Genomic DNA, 21,788 nt, shown 5'->3' with positions numbered 1-21,788 from the left:
CATCATTACCCTAAGTACATGTATGAAGACACGAATATTGGGACTCTACTTTGTGTACAACCAGAGATATGAAAAATTGTGTTCTATATGTAATGCATTCTGCTTTCATATATAACAAATTAGAATAAATTTAAAAAAAAATAGCAGCCCAGATTTGGCCCATGAGCTGTAGTTTGCTAATCCCTGTGAGAGAAAATTGCCAGTGTTTGAGTAAAGTGCACAAAATGAAAGGATAGAGGGCAATAAGAAATGGAACATTTGAAATCAAGAAAGCAATGATTTAGTTTTCAATGATGTAAGATCTAGAATAGGATCATGGCAGACATGGTGGTGGCACAATCTTTAATCCTAGTGATTTGGGAAGCTGTTACCTCTCAGGAGGATCCCAAGCCTAAGCAACTTAGCATGACCCTGTCTCAAAATAAATTAAAAAGGCCTGAGGTTATAACACAATGGTAGAGCACCCCTGGCTTCAATTCCCAGTACTTAAAAAAAAAAAAAAAAAAATCCAGAATATAATCATAGGAAAATGGCTGGAATAGGGAAAGAGGAAAGATCAATGGTACTAAGCAGGACAAGGAACTAAGATGAATGTTGGTTTTATGTGACCACTGTTTATGTCTAGCTAGAGGAGAATGATGGTATCAGAATGGTCTAGGATGAGACTAAGTACTGGGCAGTCTATTCAGAGTGTTCCTAATAGGCCCAAGGCAGAGTCCACTTCTAATGTCCAAAGGGTCACAGCTCAATCATAACAATAGTCATTTTTGCACTGGACTAAACATTTTATACATTGTTTTATTTCTGACAATTCCCTGCATGATAAACGCTGTATTTCCCACATCCTGGCTCAAATTTTTTTTTTCTATCAGATAAAATTTATGTGCAACTGCAAAATACACAATTTAAGTGGCAGAATTCTCTTACTTTGTATTTTTCTCCTTTCCTTTTTTCCAACTGTCTAAAACTTTGTCAACAATAACAAAAAAGAGGGTATGTAAGAACCTCTGTTCATTCAACTCCTTTCCAAAATGACTGACTCTTTCCTATTTATTCTACCTTTTCAATGCCTAACGTACTAGATTTCCTGAGCACTCTCTCCCTCCACTCCTGCCATCAACAAAATGAGTTGTCCATGTCATTTCCTGTCTTGGAATTAAAACCATATTTCTGCCTATGTAAGTCCTGACCTTCAAGACATAATCTGACCCCCATTTCCCTCTATTATATCTTCTCTGTCCTTTTGATTTTCTCTCTCTCAATACCAGAGGCATGGTAAGAAATGGGTATAGTCATCAAATGGAGAAAAAGGATCTAAAATATGAATCCTCATGGCAGTGGCCATAATAATGTGAAGCCATCTAAGACAGAATTAGTACAATTCAGAGACAACAGGAAACAACAGGGAAAAGGGAAGATGCCCAACAAGAGCTACTCCACGATTTCTTCCCAGCAGGGTTCTGCTTGGCTTCCAACCCTGAATTTTTTCACATGTAAGTAATGGGAAGGAGGAAGGGAAAGAAGAAAAAAGAAGGAAGAAGAAGAAAGAGAGAAGGAGAGAAAGAAAAACACAAAGCACAAATGACCAACCAAGATGACTGAAAGGCTTTCCTTCCCTCATCTAAACTTTTTAAATATTTTTATATCAAAAAGCAAATAAACTCTGCCTCTGATTCAGAATAATAAGTAGAACTGCATTAGGCTTAGCTTCCTATCATTGACTTCTGCTTCCTAAATGTGCTTAGGATCAACTGTACCCAGGATTGCACTTTAAAAAAATACGTTAACACAAACCTAGTATCATTTGGGTGTTGTTGGGGTCCGTTTCCGTTTGCAAGGCACCTATTAGTATATTCACAAGTCTCAACTTCAGGGACAGAAAAGTTATCGGTTTATCATAAGAAGAGCTGTCATCATTACTAAACTTTCCTTCCAGGACCACCTATGGAAAAAACAAACAATATTTAACATCAGCTGTTATATGTATTATATCTTTCTAGAGAAGACAAAAAGATCATTGAGCAAGGCTTGCAATCTAATGTTAGCCACTGTGCTAAGTTTGTCAATAATTCCCTTGATCGATGTTGTCAGATTTTATTAACCTATAACCACTTGAAATGTAGGCCACGGCATGCTGGCAGTCCCACACAAGAAACATCAGAACAAAATACCTTCAGTAATTTACGTGAATTAACTTGAGGCATTTGTTTTGTTTTTTTAAAGCCCATGTTCCACTTTTTAAATATAGTTTGACTTAAATCAGCACAGAACACAATATAGAATATAAAAAACTCTAATAAAATGTTACCTCAGATTTGACTGTGCCAAAATGATGAGGGAGAGGCAACAAAGAAAGTAGGATGTTAATGGAGGATCTTCTTAGTTCTGTTGGATTTACATAGCTTTTGAATTTTGAGAGTTCTCTGCCAAAAAATAAAAAGCTATTAGCATTTTTTAACTAAAGTGCATTATTAGCAACTGCTAAATATATATTATGCCAGTTTTTCACAATCGTGTGTGTGAATGTGTACTTCTATGTTAAACAGTTATTAAACTAGAATTTAATTGATTGGCTGATTTCTTTATTTAAAATGTAAGGCCTGTTCTACAAAGATAGGACCTCTGGCTGGGTTTGCTCTGATCCTTCGAGACCAAGCCAAAAAGGATTTAACAGACCATGGATAAATCAGAATTGGAAGCATCTAGGAAGGAGATGGGTTTGATGCTCTATACTCATTTAACTGATCAGCATCTCCTTGGACTATGAAGACAACTGAACAGGATAAATTAAGAAACAGAAGGAAACACGAAACCAGACAACTAATATAGTAGTAGAGAATGACAGCTTACCTGTCAGGCAAAATGGTTTCAAGAGCTGAAATAAAGTAAGGAACCACAACATCAATCCCTTTCAAGTCACAGCAGAACAAAGGAGGGGAGTTTAGAATAACGCTGGCCAAGACAGGATGGCATATATAATCATTTATCTGCAAACCTTGAATTAAAAGCATGTAAAATCTAGGGAAGCAAGAAAGAAATTTTAAACAAACTGCTGATCAAAGGTTTTCATAATTATTAATATTTTTTACATAATCATCTGAAAGTCTTTTTCCACTCTTTATTATTTCTATCTTTTAAAAGGTATTAACTAGAACACAAACAATTCAAAATCACATATACTTAAGAGCCAAATAATCTTTCCCATAAAAGAAAAAAAGATTCATATGTATTATCCCTTCTTACAGTTATAAACCTTGTAACTCAAAGTCATAGGTGCTTGCAAATAAGGCAACAAAACAAAATAAAATAAATGACTAAAGTATGTGTCAACAAACTAGTAGAATTACTAAATCAAATTCCATGGCAGTGAAATTCCAGCTTCTCATAGTTCCTGAGAAGTAAATATACGTTTGTATCATTCCCCTATCCTTCATTTTTCTAGGGGAATAATGAAAGAAGAAACCTCATTAAAGCCTGCACTCATCATGATGGTCATTCTGAATAAGATTCTTTTTAGGATATACCTAAATATATCTTACTTTTTTACTCCATCCCAAGCCCTAATCAACTCACTAAGTACTCAATCTCTTGTCATTTAAGAGCAACTATATCAGTACACTCTTCAACTACTGTGAGGCATTTTCCTCTTCTCTGCAAAACTTTGGAAACAACTTCCTCATCTACTTGCTCAAGCCAGTGCAATCTAACTTCTTTCCCTAGTACCAAAATAAAACCATACTAGCAAGGAATCAATGGCCTCTCAATTGCCAAATCCAGGAGACATGTTTAAGTCTTCACTTCCTCCACCTTTTGAAATCATTCAATCCTTAATTGCTCCTTTTTCTTCTGACCTCTAAAGCTATTTCCTTTAGAAGATTCTCTTCTAGCTGCCCCTAAGAGTAGCAGTCCTAACTATTCTACGAACACCAATTCTCTAAACTCTCTTCTACTAGCCCAACTTTAAGTACTTTGTAAGCCACTGAATGTAATCAGATCAGGTGTAGCCTATATCTCCCAAATGAGCTCCAGATCTATCAGCCAAAATCTTACTGGATATCCAAGCACAGAACATGTCTATTCCTATCCATAATATCTGGCAAAAAGTAGGGACTTAATATATATTATTTGTTGATAAATATCCCACAGGATATTTTTCAAATTTCTAGGTTCAAAACTAAATTTATCATCTGCTTTTCACAAATCTCTTTTTATCATACTACCATCATCCAGTTTACAGGCCAAACAGAAAGCTCATGGTCATAGCATTCCCCCTTTACTGCTATTGATACCATTTAGGACATCTCTCCATTTCATGGTCTCTCTTCTGAGAAATGGGAATCCCACCAGAGGAGATGAGCCCTAGCACCCTTGCAGATATAGCTGAATGTACCAGACATAGACATCTATTTAATCAGATCCTCTTTCCCATGAACCTGAAATTGAGAGATGCTAATTAACTGCTATAAACCTAGACCAAGGTTATGGAAATTGGGAAGCATCCTACATTATAAGAATATGATCTGCAGAGAAGAGAAAAATGAAGTAGTTCCTGAAGACTGTGAAGACTTGAACACTTTACAGTCCTTGGTTCTTGCTCTTTGTAAGGCCTTGCTGCACTTCCTGATCTCGAGTTTAACAAGTATCACTAGCTTCTCATAACTCTCCCTTTTGCTTAAATCAGATTGAGAGGGTTTTCGCTTAGAGCTCAAAGCCAATGATACCCATAGGCAGTTTCTTGCTTTTTCATGCCAAATTTTCTGTACTTGATTCCCTTTGACAGAATCAGTTTAATTCTTTCTAGCAGGTACACAGATATCTAAAGGCTCTAGTTGATATTAACCTCACTCCAGTAGCTGTGTGAGTCATCAACTAAGGAGAAAGCAAAGCACAGCCAAGAAAAAGAGGAGGCTATTATAAGTTCATTTAGGAGAAAAGTGACAAAATCTGAAGTGTCATGGTAGGGAAAAGAGTGGAGAAAGAGATTAGAAAGAGGGTTAAGTTACACAAAGGCCCAAGAGCTGAAAGGCAGGCGGAATAACTTAAGATACATAGGGAAAAGAGTTTGAAATGACTCCTACTTCCTGGCCTGAGCAGCTGAATGAATGGCAAAGCCATTCACAAAGACAAATGGAGCCAGAGATTTGGATAAGAAGATTCAACCCAACTTCCTAGCAGTCTAAATACTGTTTATTCTTTCTAAGTCCAGCATGATCATCAGTCTTCCAAAACTCAGTTTCCTGAGCTCCCTAGGGTAAATATGTATTGCTTCTACCTCTGAATGCCCACAGTCTTTACCTGCGCCTCTCTCCTATCAAACTTCCTTTTCCTATTGAATCACTGTTACTTGTTTATACAGCTTTGTTCACTCCAGAAAATAAGCTCCTTGAAGGAAGAATTTACAGCTGACTTACTTCTGAACTGTCTACAGTATCTAACACCATGTTAAAAACTTGTTAGCAAATCATGGTGGTCCTTCTAAACTTCTCCATACAACTCAAATAAAATAACATTTCTAAAATCAAGAGTCTTAGAGGACTTTATCAAAACTGATGAGGCAAGTAAAGTGGAAGAATTCAAGCAAATTTCAATTATATGCACACATTTGCAGGTATTTTAGAACTACATTTACTTATCAATTCAGCCTACCAAAATGCTACAACAAAGTTTCACTTCAAAACTATATATGTAGACAGAAAATAAACAAATAAAAAAATTCTAAGACCTGGATAAATAAGCTGGCAGAATCTCTTCTCCAGTCTTCTTGCTACAAAAAATTCTACACAGTGTCCCACATGCCTCAGCTCTTCCTGCTTCATAGTTATCAGGAAATTCACTTGCATCAAACATAGGATTGGTAACCATGGTGTCTGTGGACATTTGTGACCCTTTCCGTCGAAACTCCATGCTAGCTTGTGTTGTAATGGCTGGGGAGAAAAAAGGAGGGTTTTATTATATTTATCAACATGCCAAATAGGCTCATGGGACCCTGGACACAAAGATCAAATATTGGTGTCATTAAATAGCTACTTGAATAGAATCCAATAATGTTTTTTATTTTTTTTCAGCAACTATGTCTTAATTTTTTTAAAGGGCTCTCTTAAAATCTTCCTTGAAAATAGGTAACAATTAATTTTATGGTGGCATTGTCAGTTTAACAGATTCTACAAAAAGCATTTTCAACTGACTTTTGGTCAGAAGAATACATTTGTATATATCTGTATCACATACAGACATATAAACAGAATTTGGCTTTTCTATTATTTATTTTCTATTCTTTCCTCTCCCTATGGAATGATGCTCAATTAAACATTAAGAAAAAAAGCTACTTCAATTTATATATTAACCCAGATGGACATCCTAATTACAGGGACAACCCCATGCCAGTTTGTATACTTTAGGGAGGGCAAAGTAAGAATGAGAAAAGGGGTAGGGAGGAAGAGAGAGCATTCCCACCATCCACCCAACTCCAAAACACACATCAAAGAATTGCCCAACCAAGCAAAATGAAAATGAATTTTAACAACCACAGACAGCAACTAACTTGAGGTTGATAAATCAGAAAATTGGATTGATAAGAAAGATTATCATGGTCATTCGTTGTCACTGAAACAGAAGCCCTTCGAAAGTTGCTTTTATTTTTGCCAAAAGATTTCATAGTGTATTGAAATATCACTCTGAAACCTTTTATTACTCTACATAAAGTGTTTAAATTATTTTGTAATAATAGGCTTAATAGAATGCAGAGTCAAGCATAAATCTTTATGCAACTTCCCATGAGCCATTTTTAGACCTGAATAAGCTATCCAGCAATAATACATTTGAAAAACACTACATGCAGAATGCATACAAATCAAACACTAAATCTGTATAAAAATAAGCTTACAGCTTTAAAAAAAAAAAAAAAAAAAAAAGCCAAAACACAGTTAGTGCAAAGTCCTGGAATTCATGACATGACCAGACTAGTATACAGAAATAATGGGACTGATTCAGGCAGATTAATTTGCTTTTGCCAACAATCTTCCCCATTCAAACCACAGAAAAGTATTTTTCTTCCCAAGTGCAAAAACTACAAGAGACAATGACAATCAAAATTTTTAATGGAATTATGAAAAAAATAAAAACATGACTGCAATTAAGGAGAAGCTTCTGGTTCCTACTTACAAGATTTATAAGAAAGAAGAATTTGGATAAAAGATGCTGCAAGATAATAGAAATAAATGGAAACAAATCAAAGGACAGCAGTAATTATAGAATACTTTAAAGATGGTGAAATTTTACAATAAGTTAAGAAGCTTTTTAGCTTTCAAAAAGTTAAATTTAAAGATTTACAATACCACAAGCTAGTTCAAAAACATAGGAAATTGTGCATTCAGATCCAAAATTATGATTTTTTGTATCATGCAAAACAATGAACAAAGGAAATCACACAACTACAAAGAATTGAGGTTTTGAACTGTGCAAAACGTGCATTAAAAATTATAGTTCATTAACCCTTCCCAGCTCAATGTTACTTTTACAAGCACAGTGATATCAGGTAAATCTAAAGTTAACCAGTGCAAAGAAGCAAACACTTTAAGTTAAAGGTGAACTGCATGGCAGAATTCCTTGATGGCAGCCAGTACTTAGAAAACAGTTAAGTATATCAAGCCCACCACCCACCAACACCTGGAGACTGGCACCCAGTGGTATTCCACAACCCCTCCAACTATTTGGACATCTCATATCTCCTGGGTAATGTAACAGCTTTATCATCTCTGAACACAGTTAGGAGGAGAACAGCTTCTATCCTTTCTCCACCAGTGAAAATGTTAAAAGAAGCTGCTCACATATGAACTGAATTCTGATTTCTACCTTTTGGTACAAGAGAGTGAGCAAAGCTGTTACAAACGCCCTAGAGATAGAAAACTGTAAGTTTCCTTTAAGCAAGCCCTCCAACAACGTCGCATGTTGAGCTGTGCTACTTTCAGGGATTTCAGTGTCAACAGCTCTAAACCCAAGTTACATTGTAAGAAGTACATCTCAACACAAATTTGTAAAATGACTGACTGACTACACAATACCATAAAAATTAAGAAACATGGTTTGGGAAACTCAAGATATAAGGCACATGAACATAAAGCAAACAGAACCCAAAGTAAATTTAAATTATTTTTCACTTTGTCATAAGTAAGCACATTTATTTATCCATAAGTAAACCCTACTTTCAAACTTGTGAATAAAATTATAATATGGAAATGATAGAATACAAAGCCTAAATTTGAACAAAATAAATTAGGCAAAGGAATCCCTCAATTCACTCACACAATCTCAAATTATATTCCTGAAAAATCTTTAAATTTTTTAAAATTATTTTAAAAATTTGTTAAGTATCTCCAAAATAATCATAAATATACACTATTCAGACACAGACCTTCACCTCCAGATGATACATAATAACTATATATGTATTTTTGAGAGAAAACAGAAACCCTTATGGCCATTATATTAGTCTTATCCTGGAATTAATGTTCTCCTTAGAGATGCAAAAACTAATGCAATCAGGCATCTTTTTTTAAAATTTCAAATCATTTCCAACCCCAGTGGAAAAGGGCTTTCTTACTGAATAACCAAACACTTATGAATACATACTCATAGTGTTAGCAGATAGTAATAGCAGCTCAATAAATGCCAGCTATTATTGTACAAGATATATCATAAATATTCAAAATATTCTGCACTAACGTACTCATTCATCCTGAACCCTATGCTACTACTTTCAAGTGTAATGGTAAGATGACAAAAATAAACTATATTTTATCTAGACAGTTTAATTTCTATAATAAGATCTAAATGAAGAATATCAGGGTTATTAATTCTCTACCAGTCTTAAATTATGGAGCAGATCACTCTTTTTGAAAACATACACTTGAAAGAATGTTCTCAAGACTAAAACCTGAGTGGTTAAAGTCTACTGTGAAGCAGAAATTTTCTGATATTTATATATACTAATGATTGAATGGCTGTCAAAAATTTAAGAAAACACTTCTTTGAGTAAATTTCAAGTCAAAATCTTTAACTCTTCACATAAATATTATTATCCTGGCTGACATGAAGGGAACTTCCAAGTCACCTACTGAAAGGAATTTGATTTGACAAAAAGTGGCTAACCTGAAGTGTGTCTAAAAAAAAGGCCAAACCTCACAGAACATATATAAAAAAGACAATGGGAAAACTTCCAAAGTTTCTATTACTTCAGCTGGAAGGGGTTAAGTACAGATATTGCTTGGTCAGAAACAGACTGCTTTTCAAGATACATATTAATCTTGCAGGTAGGAAAGATAAAAAAGAAAAAAAAAAGGAAAGGGAAAAAATGATAACATATTTCTTGAGCAATATTTACCAGTCATGCTGCTGTCTCTGTTTATCCCATTATGAAGTTTACAGTGAACAAATGCTGCGTCAAATAACCATGATCCAAAGAGATTCAAGATGCTGTTAACCTTTGGTCTCCTAGGGGCAGGCAATGGCCGGGGTTCTGAACTAGTCTGATTTGGACTTGAGAGAGGAGAGGTTGAGGATGTCTGATGCTGGACTTTTGAGGCATGAGCAGTACTGACCTATCGGAAGAACATAAGAATATACCCATACCCATGAAAAGCGTGAGAAAATGGCAGGTCTTTTTTAAAAGAATGGCAGATTTAAAAGTCAACTTTATATAACATAACAATGGTGATGGAAATTCTTACTGTGCTTGTCTTCATGGTGGCCTTATTCACAGTAACAGCCCGGTGCCTCCGGTTATGTGGTGGGGTGGTATTGACAGCAGTACTTTGAGGCATGCTTAATCTGTTCACAGGTGTTGGAGGAGCACTGTCTGATCGAGGTCTAGAAATGCCTTAAAAAAAAAAAAATGGAATTATTCCTCAGAGTTCAAAGTATGTGATCAATGGTAGAGCACTTGCCTAGCATGTGTGAAGCCATTGGTTCATACCCTAGCACTAACAAACAAACAAACAAAAAAAAAAAAAAACAACTATGTGATCAAAAATCTGCAAATAACACTTGTGAAGGTTCGGGACACTGTAGCAGAGACTGCTAGTTGCCTCCATTCATCCTTTCTTCCTGAGTAATAGAATACCAATTTAGCTGGACAGAGCTATCCACAATAAATGACTACATTTTCAAGCTTCCCTCGCAGCTAGATGTGGCCATGTTCTAACCACAGAGAAGTAGGAACCTGTTAAGCAAATCTTCCAAGAAATCTCCTTAAAAGGACATCAGGTACTGACTCTCCTTCCTTCTTCATTCTTGGACAGTAGAGTTGGAACTTACTCAATAATTATGGCCCATCAGGCAGTGCACAAAGGATGAAGAGCCACCAGGCAGAAGGGCCTTCAATCCCTAACTGTGCTAGAACTACTACTACAGCCCTGAAGTGCCTATCCCTGATTTTACATGTATGAAAATAAACTACTGTATTTAAACCACTAGAATTGCTAAGCTAAGCTTAATCAGAACTACTCTATTAACTGTGTAATATAATCACAAGTACATGTAACAAGTGTTTTAGAACATAACAGCTATTAAATATCACTGCTTTTCAATGGGTTAAAAAATCTTGACTTTTCATAAATACAAAATGTGAAAAACACTTTAAAACAGTGGGTCACAATAATAAAATAAATAAATAAAAATTTTAAAAATGGGCTTGGGATATAGCTTAGTGATAGTGCTTGCCTACCATGTGTAAGGACCTGGTTTCAATTCCCAGTACTGGGGGGGGGGTGGGGAATTATATATATACATATATAAACTTAAGTATAATTTGGTTTCTAATGCTATATAATGAGAATGATCTTTAGTGCATTTTAACATGTATTTTCTTGAATAATTAGTGAGAATAAACACTTTTCTCTTTTGCAAATAATTTGTCTGTATCCTTTGTCCATTTATCTACCAGGTTTTATTCTTTTTATTAGCATACTATTTTATCTATTTATATAAAGACAATTAATAACCCTCAGCTATTATACTGACGCAAATAATTTTTCTAAGTTTGATATCTGTCATCAAATTCTTTGGGTTTTCCATAATAGCTTCTAGGATCAGACTCTACAGTTATCTAAACAAAGCTCTTTGAACATCTAGCAACTTATGCAAAATTCACCTAAGAATGCATCCACAAGACAGCTGATTCCACGCATGGCACGAAAAAATATTTGAGGCAGATGTTTAAGGCAGGGATACTGATTTAATTCTTGCGGCATTCCGCTCACATTCAAGAACTGTTCCTGAAATTTGGGAGTAGAGCTTATAATGGCTGGGTTACTCAAATCCACGGGATTACTATCAAAAAAGAGAGAAAAGTTAATTATACATTGAGAAATTTCTATAGCAATAAAATGCATGCAATCCAATTTAAAAGCAAGGCTATTTGTGCCTATTTCCTTTGACTAGGAGAGACTGATTCTATAAGCTAGGGATTCAAACATGAATGTTTCTCTACAGAAGATCTACAGTTTTTTATAGGAACTCACCCTATTCATAGAATGAGAGGCTAAATAATTTTAAGTTTTTAAAGAGTATATATAGGATTTTTTTCCTAAAGTGTTTGGAATTTAGCAATGGAATACTAAAGCTATAAATAAGTCTACAAGAATCTCAAGGAAAACTTTTGATTTTAATATCAGCATTTTCAATTTTTTTTTAATATTTATTTTTTACCTTTAGGTGGACACAATATCTTTATTTTGTTTTTATGTGGTGCTGAGAATCAAACCCAGTGTCTCACACATGCTAGGCGAGTGCGCTACCACTTGAGCCAAATCCCCAGCCCAGCATTTTCAATTTTTTAAAAAATATTTATTTATGTATGTATCTTTAGTTTTAGGTGGATACATTAGTTTGTTTTTATGTGGTGCCGGGGATCGAACCCAGAACCTCATGCATGCTAGGCGAGCACTATACCACTGAGCCACAACCCCAGCCCCAGCATTTTCAATTTTTAAAATCAAGTTTAGTGTTAGTTTTAAATTGTGTTTATGTGTACGTACTAAAGCCACAGAGTTTAAAAAAATGAATTTGGGCTTGATTATATTTTATGTACAAATAATTTCAAGTATCTCCTTTAAAAAACAAACCTAGGCTGGGTGTAATAGTGCACGCCTATGATCCTAGCAGAGTTCAAAGCCAGCCTCAGCAACTCAGCAAGACCTTGTTTCTAAATAAAATATTAAAAAGGTCTGGGGATGTGGCTCATTGGTTGAGTTGAGTGCCCCTTGATTAAATCACTGGCACCAAGGGGAAAAAAAAAAACAAAAAAACCTATCCCCAAATGACCTAAATTAGAAGTTATTGGCTCATATGACTGCAAAGTCTCTGGACTCAAAAAAATCTGACAGAGATACAACAAAGTAGAAAACTACAGATCCATATCCCTGATGAAAACAGATGTAAAAATTCTCAATAAAAAATATTTTTAAAAATATTAGCGGGCTGGGGTTGTGGCTAGGCAGTAGAGCAGGTACCCAGCATGTGTGAAGCCCCAGGTTTGATCCTCAGCATCGCATATAAATAAATGAATAAAATAAAGGTATTGTATCCAACTACAACTAAAAATTTTTTTAAAAATTAGCTCAGTGGTAGAGTGCTTGCCTAGCATGTGTGAGGCACTGGGTTTGATACTCGGCACCTCATATAATAAAAAAATATCCAAGGACAAATAAATAAATAGATAGATAGATAGATAGATAGATAAGCCAGGCATGGTGATGCATACCTATAATCCCAGCCGTTTGGGAGGCTGAGGCAGGAGGATCACAAGTTCAAAGCCAGCCTAGCATGTGTAAAGCAACTTAGCAAAGCCCTAAGCAACTCAGCAAAACCCTATCTCTAAATAAAATACAAAAAAGGACTGGGGAATGGAGCTCAGCGGTTAAGTACTCTTGGGCTCAACCCCTGGTAACAAAAACAAAAGCAAATTTAGATTTCCATCTGAAATGTTCTACCTAGCTGTTGATTAAAAAGTCCTTCTGGGCGACTGGGGTTGTAGCTCAGTGGTGAAGTGCTTGCCTAGCACATATGGTGTCATACATCTGGCTTGTAATTCCAGCAGCTCAGGAGGCTGAGTCAGGAGGATTGTGAGTTCAAAGCTAGTCTCAGATAAAGTGAGGTGCTAAGCAACTCAGTGAGACACTGTCTCTAACTAAAATACAAAATAGGGCTGGGAATGTAAATCAGTAGTCAAGTGCCCCTGAGTTTTGGTACTCACCTGCCCCACAAAAAAGACTCTTAACTTCAAGTAACTCTAAGGGGGAAGGGGAACATATGTACATGGAAAATGGGCTTCTAATGCTAGCATACTGTATCCACAAGACCACAGTCCTTCATGACAGGTAGAGGAGGTAAGAAGTCTCTAGCAGCACTCCCTGCTGGGGCTTGTAGTTCATCTGTTCAGAAACAATTAGAGTGGACTATACCTCAAGTCCAGTATAGCTCTGCTATATTCAGGTCTATTAGATACTGAAAACTGGGAAGAGGAAAGGTTTATACAAGCTCTTTCATATGTAAGCCAGAAATGATTTTATTTGGACTCAAATTCAAGAAAATAAATAAAATGAAAATAAATAAAATGGGTAACAGAGATATGGAAGACATAACAGAAACTGCATTCCTGCAGTTACCAATGTACAGTGTACTTGACACATTTGGGAAACTTGTTAAAAAAAAAAAAAAAAAAAAAACCCAGATTCCACCTAAATTTACTGAAACAAAATTTCCAGGTAGGTCCTGAAGGGCAGGTGATCATGTACAAACAAGTCAAAGAACAAGCATTTGAGAATAGTACTAGCAAAATCAATGGAAAACATTTTTGTTTGCTTGGTTTACTTTCTGGAAAAAGTAAAACATTATCATACTAGACAAAATTAACCCTCTTTCTAGGAAATTTGCAAATGACCAGACAAGCCACTTCTGAGTAATCCTCACAGATCTACTTCCCGCCTACCCACAACTCATTTAAGCAGGGAGGTAAAAATTTATCCAAAAGGCATCTATCCAGATGAAACCTAAAGCCAGTATAGCCTAATCAATAAAAATAATTTGACACAATATCAAGCAGAAAGATAAAGGCTGAGAGATCAATTAAGAATGAAGAAATGAAAAAAGAATGCCAAAGAATTCTCTGTAAGAAAAGATTCCAGGATTAGAGTTTCGCTGGTCATTTATTTCAAATTCTTAAAGAACGTATATAACTTTCACACAACTGAACATAAGAGAGAGATTTTTCTATTTTTTTAGTTACCAAAATATAGATTAATCAAAAATAGAACTAGAGACAATTCAGAAGGACATTAAAATAAAAGCATGCCATAATCAAGAACTGTCCTCTCAGAACGAAGGATGGATGGCTCAACATTGGAAAATTAATTAATATGATACATCATGTCAATAGATCAAAGAAGAGAAACTGCTTAAATGGACCCCAAAATATGATTTGAAAAACAATGCTATTCCTGAATTTATTTATTTTTAAATTTTTTAAATGCACAGGATACCAGGGGATTAAAAAAATCATCTAATATCAACAACCAACACTCTATTCAAAATTCTATGTATTAGAGGCATTCCAGTGAAAACTGGAACAAAAGAAGGTATCAAAACAGCAACATCTTAATTCAACAGTATTCTATTTTATATTTTAAGTACTAGGGATTTAACCCAGGGGCACTTTACCACTAAGTTATATCTCTAGTCCTTTTTTTGTTTGTTTATTTTGAGATAGGATCTAAGTTGCTTACAGCCTCACTAAATTGCTGAGGCTGGCTTTGAACTTGCAATCCTCCTGTCTCAACCTCCCAAGCTGTTGGGATTACATATGTATGCCACCACTCCCAGCTCAACAGTATTCTAGAAGTTCTGAAAAATATATGAAAAAAATATACAGAATAAATTACAATAGCAACTGTTTAAGCACCTGCCATGTTACTAGGTGTTATACTATTTGCATACTTTTTCTTCCTCAATTCTTAAAACACTATGGGTACTAAGATTATCCTCATTTTATGGGTTAAAAAGGCACTGGGTTGTGGTTGTGGCTCAGTGGTAGAATGCCTGCCTAGCACGTGTGAAGCACTGGGTTCGATCCTCAGCACCATCTAAAAATAAATAAATAAAGATACTGTGTCCACCTACAAAAAAAAAATTGAACTCAAATCCAGGTCTTACTGCATCTAAAGCACTTCTAATTCATCATATACTCAAGGATAATTTACTAGAAAACACACTTATTCGCAGATATGTGTCCCTTTTATTTAGAAATTTCAAAACAATCAGTGAAATTAATTCTTTTAAATGTTCATAAATATTAAACAAAAATAGAATTACATAAAAAAGATTCTTTACACAGCAATAGCCATCTAGAAGGTATAATAGCATAAAAAGTTAGCTTTTCACGTCAGCAATAAATACCTATGAATAATGACAAAGGAAATATGTAAACCATTGTGAAGAAAACTACAAAACACCTCTGTAAGATATGTAAAATTTTAGCCAAGCGTGGTAGTGAAAGTCTACATTCCAGTGACTCAGGAGGCTGAAGTAAGAGAATCACAAGTTTGAAGCCAAACTCAGCAACTTGGCAAGACCCTGTTTCAAGATGAAAAAATTAAAATGGCTGAGGAGGTAATCAGTGGTAGAGTTCATTCCCCAGTACTATTAAAAAAAAAAAAAAGAAGAAGAAGAAGAAGAAAAGAAAGAAAGAAAAGAAAGATAGATATGTAAGATTCTAAAAAGAGGCCAGGGATGCAGTAGCTCAGTGGTAGAGTGCATGAGCAAAGCCCTAGGTTAAATACCCAGGACACATGCATGCATGCACATACACACAGAAGGATTCTAAAATAGAAAAATGCATGCTCTTAGAAAGGCAGGCTGAACATAAGAAAGTATTAAGCCAGGTGTGGTGTCACTAGCCTCTACTACTTAGGAGACAAACGTAGGAGGATCACAAGTTTGAGCTAGCCTTGTCAACTTAGTTAGACCCTGTTTCAAAATAAAAAAAATAAAAGGACTGGGGATGTTGTTCAATGGTAGAATGCTACTTGGTTTATTCTCCAGTCCTGGGGGTGAAGGGAGGATAACAGCTTTTCCTAAATGTAAATAAAGAATTAATACAATTTTCGTTTGGGGCACAACCTGGTTAGTGATCCACCACTTTCCCCTTTCCTCCTATGTTCTCTTACAATTAAGTGTGGTATGTGTCTGAGTTCCGGCCAGTGCTATAGAAGTAGCAGTGATTCGTATCACTTTAAGGCCTAGCTCATAAAAGCCTCCCACACAATTTTCTGCCAGGCCAGGTCCCTGAATAACTATGTGAGCAAAGCCCTCCATCCTACCCCAAAACCATATGAAAAAATTGCAGGCTCATTTGCTAAAGCAGAACATTTTCCTTATCCTAATAATACACAATCCAAATCACAAACAGCTGTGTTTTTTCTGTTTTCTTGTCCAGTCCCTTGTTATCTATGGGGGATTGGTTCCAGGACCCCATATAGATACCAAAACATTTGGTTGCTCAAGTCTCATATATAAAATGCATAGTAATTGCCGATAACCTACATATATCCTCCTATATACTTTAAATCATCTCTAGATTACTTATAATACCTAATACAACATGAACACTTTGTAATTGGTTGTTATACTATATTGTTAAGGAAATAATGACAAGGAAAAAAATCTACAGGTTTTCAGTACAGACACATTTTTTTTCAAATAATTTTAATCCCTGACTAGTTGAGCCCATAAAGATGAAACCCACAGATACAGAAGGCCTATCATATTTTGTAATTTGATAAATGGACTCTAAAATGCACCTGAAATGTTAAATAAGAAGGAATACAAAAAAATTATGAAAAGGGAAAAAAGAAAAATATATTAGGCCTACTAAATAACAGGAAAAATTATGAAGTTAAAATAATCCAAAGTATGAATCTGGTATTAGAATAAATGATTAATGGAATAATATGCGACCTACAGACTGATGCAAGTGTATAAAAAGGAACTAGGGTTACAAAGGAACCAAAATTAGAAGAAATTATAGTAGATTATCTGTCTGATAAAAGAACACAGAACACAGTGGCTTAGGAGGCTGAGGCAGGAGGACTGAGAGTTCAAAGCCAGGCTCAGCAAAAGCAAGGCGCTAAGCAACTCAGTGAGATCCTGTCTGTAAATAAAATACAAAACAGCGCTGAAGATGTGGCTCAGGGGTCAAGTGTCTGTGAGTTCAACCCCTGGTACCAAAAAAAAGAACAACAACACAGAAAATGTTAATTTTAAAGGAGACAGAAATGACGAAAGGAAAGACATTCAAAACCAAACTAAAAAACATAAATGATAACCTCAAACCAGAAAGAAATGACAGAAAAATGGTTCACATTCCTACTTAGTAAAAGGGTATAAAATCTGTATAAAAATGAAGATGCTCAATCTAGAAAGAGGAAATGCAGAAAAAAAAGTTAAAAAATTCCAGTTTTCAATTCTGTGAATATTTCAACAAAATTAATCCAGATACATTAAAACAGGTTGGCAATCATAATTTTGAGTTTATAAATCCTTTACATACACTCTCATATATAAATGGAAATATATACATATTTATTTCAAACACTAATCATTCACTTATTTCTAAAACCAGACCTCTGAAGACATAATAATTATTTCAAAGTTACCACAAGTGGTATATTTATTCCTCAATCTAAGTTTCTATAGGTTCTCCACTTCCATGACAAGGGACCAGATGAGTTAAGAATTAGATAGTTTATAATGCAGTAAAAGTTCCACAGAACACATGGATGAGGGTAGAAGAGGGATAGGGAGGAAATGATGGAACTAAACTGGAGATTTAATAGAGAAAGGAAAAGCAAGAAGTAGGGGTATAGTCTTCTGTGAATGTTTAAACCATATTTCTTAGTGAATAAACAACAACAAAAAAATATTCTCAGTGTTATTTAAACAAGGTTACTAGATGAAGGCACTCAGAGCCAGACTTACTAGTCAGTGCTGGTTTGAGAAAGGAGTAAGGGAGTCTCCAGTCCCTACAGAACGTGACCGAAGTCCTGGGAAATATATCTCATCCAGGCTATAGCAATAGGCAAAAGAACAGGTGCTACAGTTACCACAAGGAACAAGTTCCTAGAGTGCAAACCAAAAGCCCGGATGGAAAGAGCAGGAGGCATAAGCTATAGATGTGCTTAATGAACAATCTGGCTCCATTTGATGGACTGCACTTATCATTCACATTCTGAACTCCAGCAAGAGTGATGACAGGGCAGGGTTGTACCTCTGTGGTAGAGCACTTGCCAAACAAATGTGAGGCACTGGGTTCCATCCTTAGCACCACACACATAAAAATAAATGAATAAAATAAAGGTATTGTGTCCATCTACAACTAAAATGTTTAAAAAAAGAGAGAGAGAGAGAGAACAGGTTCCTACCCTATGACATTTACTGGGTAAAGAACACATGAAATAACAAAATAACAATACCTTAACATATGTAAAAATCGAAACCATGTCTGGGCAACACACTCATTATCCATTTCTGGAGGGATCAGACTAGCATCTTCATCAGGAATTTTAAATGGAGGAAATGAAGGACCATATGTAAAGCGTAGCAATCTAGAAAATTAAAAAAAAATCCACTTCACTAAGTCCATTTTTTTACAGAATGAAAAATATATTCAAGCATGGGAATATGATGAGAAAATAAACAAAACATGTACTTTATCTAACTGAACAATATATATGAAAACTCTCGTTTACAAAACAGACACACTGGAAGGGATTTCCAGTTTTTAAAAAGATTTTTAAACTTTTATTTTAAATGTTCAAATTGCCAAATGTGGTGGCGCACACCTATAATTCCAGCTTCTTGGGAGGCTGAGGCAGGAGTATAGCAAGTTCAAGGTCTGCAATCTAGTGAGACCCTGTCTCAAAATAAAAAGGGATAGGGATTTTGCCCTGGGTAGAGGGCAGCAGTGGTAAAGTACCCTGGGTTTAATCCCCAGTACCAAAAACCACATACTTTTTAAAATTATTAATTTGTTACTAATTACATTATATATCACTTATAAGTAATAAATTACGTAGTTATTAATATAGTGTGTAATTACATTTATAATTTATAATAGTGTTAATTATATAAGGCAAATTATAGTACAAATTATTTTATTTTTGAAATATCCATCTCACTGTAAATTCTTCACTACAATTAAGCCATAATTCATATTAACAACTTTACAAGAAGTTTAGAATCTCATTATTTAGAAGTTTAGAATATGATAAACTTTTATAATGTATACCATCAAAGTCACTCAATTCAACAACTCAGTTATTTAATTTAATAGTAAAATAGTAAAATTCTAAATATATTAAAACTTTTCAAAGCCCTTTGACTCCATTATTCTATATCTAGAATAATATTAATAATTATTAATAAAATAATCAGAACACACATGAAAACTATATAAAGTATTCACATCAATAATATTTCTAAAATAAAATAATGGAACACACTTTTCCAAAAAAAGGAATTATTACATTAATTATAATTCCAATTATATGATGGAAAACTATAAAACCATTAAAATGCAATCTCAAGAATTATTTAAGAATAAAAAAGTACATGTAATTAAAGTGAAAAGAATCCAACATCAAATGAAAAAAGTAGATAACAATACTAAAGAATAACACTGAATTTTTTTTAAATACATTAAAATAGTAATATTGTTTAGAATATGATAAACTTTAAATGATATTTCCCCCTACATTTTATAAATTTTCTATCATAAGCATATATTGCTTTTATAAACAAAAGTATTATTTAAATGCAGATTTACAATATTGACATTTACCATGATATACCAGAATCTACAGAATATTCCAAAACTTCATCTTTTGGTTTAAACAATGATAAAGATATAATTTTTTGTGTGTTTTTTTTTTAAATTAGGTATATATGACAGCAGAATGCATTTTGATTCATTGTACATAACTGCAGCACAACTTTTCATTTCTCTGGTTGTACACAATATAGATCACACCATATGTGCAGTCATACATGTACCTAGGATAATGATGTCCATCTCATTCCACCATCTTTAAGTTATAATGTTTAATTAACTCAAAGAAAGACCAGTCTGCCTTCTGATTCTTAACACACCTACAAAGTAATCTGTTCCCACCTCTTGCCCCCATCAAAATAAATCAGATCAAGTCTCTAGATTTACCAGTATACAAGAAATACAGGAGAAGTGAAGCATGTTAATTAACATGATGACAACATAACTGGAAAAATCTAGAATGTGAAACAGTAAATAAGACAAACAATCCAGTTTCTTTAATTAAGAAAACTGCAAAGAGCCAGGTGTGCTGGTGCATCCCTGTAATACCGGCGACTCAGAAGGCTGAGGCAGGAAAATCTCAAGTTTGAGGCAAGTCTCAGCAACTTAGCAGAACCTGTCTTAAAATAAAAATTAAAAGGGCTGGGGATATAGACCAGGGGTAAAACTCATCTGGGTTCAATCCCTCATAATATAAAATAAGAATAAAAAATTGCAAAGAAATAAAAATAAATGGAAACCTGTAGTTTAAAATTTAATAAACATATGTCAACTAAATGCAATGTCTGAATTTTGTGTTCTAATTCAATGAAATTGACTGTAAAAAGAAAAAATACAACAAAACTGGAACAATGGCTAGCTGATTTTAAAGAACAGTCAACCTTTTAAGGTATGATAATGTTATTGTAGTTATGCTTTTGAAAGAACCCTCATCTTCTAGAGTTATGTGTTAAAATATGTACAGTTGAAATTAAAAAAAAAACAAGTCTGAAAAAATGAAAACAGTTTGCTCACAGAATAGTGAGAGTAACATATATAAAAATGTAGAAAGGCAAAATTATTATCATAAAAACACTGTCTACTTTGGTTACAAAGAAGCATGTAGTTTGGTCCCATTTCTGTAAAACAACATAAAAATATATACATATGTATTTATACTTAGTAGAATTTCTGGTAAAACCTTCTGTCATGTTTTTCTATAGTTTTTTTCCTTTAAAATTATGACCATGCATATTTTAATAATCAGACTTAAGACGACAATTTGGTCAAGAGGCGAGGCAGAAAGATCACAAAAGATCAAGATCAGCCTTAGCAACTCAGTAAGACCCTAAGCAACTTACGAAGACTCTGTTTCAAAATAAAAAATAAAAAGGGCTGGGGATGTAGCTCAGTGGTAAAGTACCCTTGGGTTCAATACCCAGTACCCAAAAAACATAAAGCATGTGACTGATGAGGAGAGGGGAACAAATGGGTTCAGAATTTATCTGGTTCTCAAAAATACTTGATTATTCTAATTTCTTAGAATAGATGTGCACTAGCCAAACTGATACATGTTTTTTAAATCAGCTCAATTTTATATCTAAAGCACAATGATAACAGATCTAGACTTTTAAAGTATACCCCAGAAAGGTGCAGAAGCAAGGAGAAGGATAGACAGATGAAGGAAGACAGTGACATACCTGGAAGTCAGTGCACAGATGACCTTGCTCCACTGCTCCACCACTGCTGGGTGGTGCCTCCAATTAGCCACCATCTCTTTGGCTGTTTTCCAATAAGGAGGTGTTGGAAAACACCGAGTACAAGCTAGTAACCAAACTTCAAAGAGAACACCAATCAACTTCTCTGCTAGATTCTCAGCAATGCCACCTGACCAACAAAAAGAGAACATATCTTTGGCACACTTATTTTTACA

General features: G+C 34.7%; 1 protein-coding gene across 4 annotated transcripts in view; it reads right to left on the bottom strand.

Annotated features, from left to right (window-relative positions):
* The window catches only part of Ralgapb (Ral GTPase activating protein non-catalytic subunit beta), a 106,502-nt gene that overhangs the window by 57,286 nt on the left and 27,428 nt on the right, over positions 1 to 21,788 (bottom strand). For 2 of the 4 annotated variants that reach the window (XM_076851839.1, XM_076851840.1), the window contains exons 5-14: positions 21,556 to 21,742; positions 18,522 to 18,653; positions 11,147 to 11,325; positions 9,726 to 9,874; positions 9,380 to 9,596; positions 7,162 to 7,197; positions 5,723 to 5,924; positions 2,851 to 3,018; positions 2,309 to 2,423; positions 1,795 to 1,942 (exon numbers count right to left, since the gene is read on the bottom strand). In XM_076851839.1, coding sequence (XP_076707954.1) covers positions 1,795 to 1,942; positions 2,309 to 2,423; positions 2,851 to 3,018; positions 5,723 to 5,924; positions 7,162 to 7,197; positions 9,380 to 9,596; positions 9,726 to 9,874; positions 11,147 to 11,325; positions 18,522 to 18,653; positions 21,556 to 21,742 — 1,533 coding nt within the window. The remainder of the gene's footprint in view (positions 1 to 1,794; positions 1,943 to 2,308; positions 2,424 to 2,850; positions 3,019 to 5,722; positions 5,925 to 7,161; positions 7,198 to 9,379; positions 9,597 to 9,725; positions 9,875 to 11,146; positions 11,326 to 18,521; positions 18,654 to 21,555; positions 21,743 to 21,788) is intronic. The other 2 variants (XM_076851841.1, XM_076851842.1) reach the window with 1 other exon arrangement.

The sequence above is a fragment of the Callospermophilus lateralis genome, chromosome 3 (assembly GCF_048772815.1).
Source record: "Callospermophilus lateralis isolate mCalLat2 chromosome 3, mCalLat2.hap1, whole genome shotgun sequence".
Lineage (NCBI taxonomy): Eukaryota > Metazoa > Chordata > Mammalia > Rodentia > Sciuridae > Callospermophilus > Callospermophilus lateralis.
This window is presented reverse-complemented; position numbering and strand designations above follow the sequence as displayed.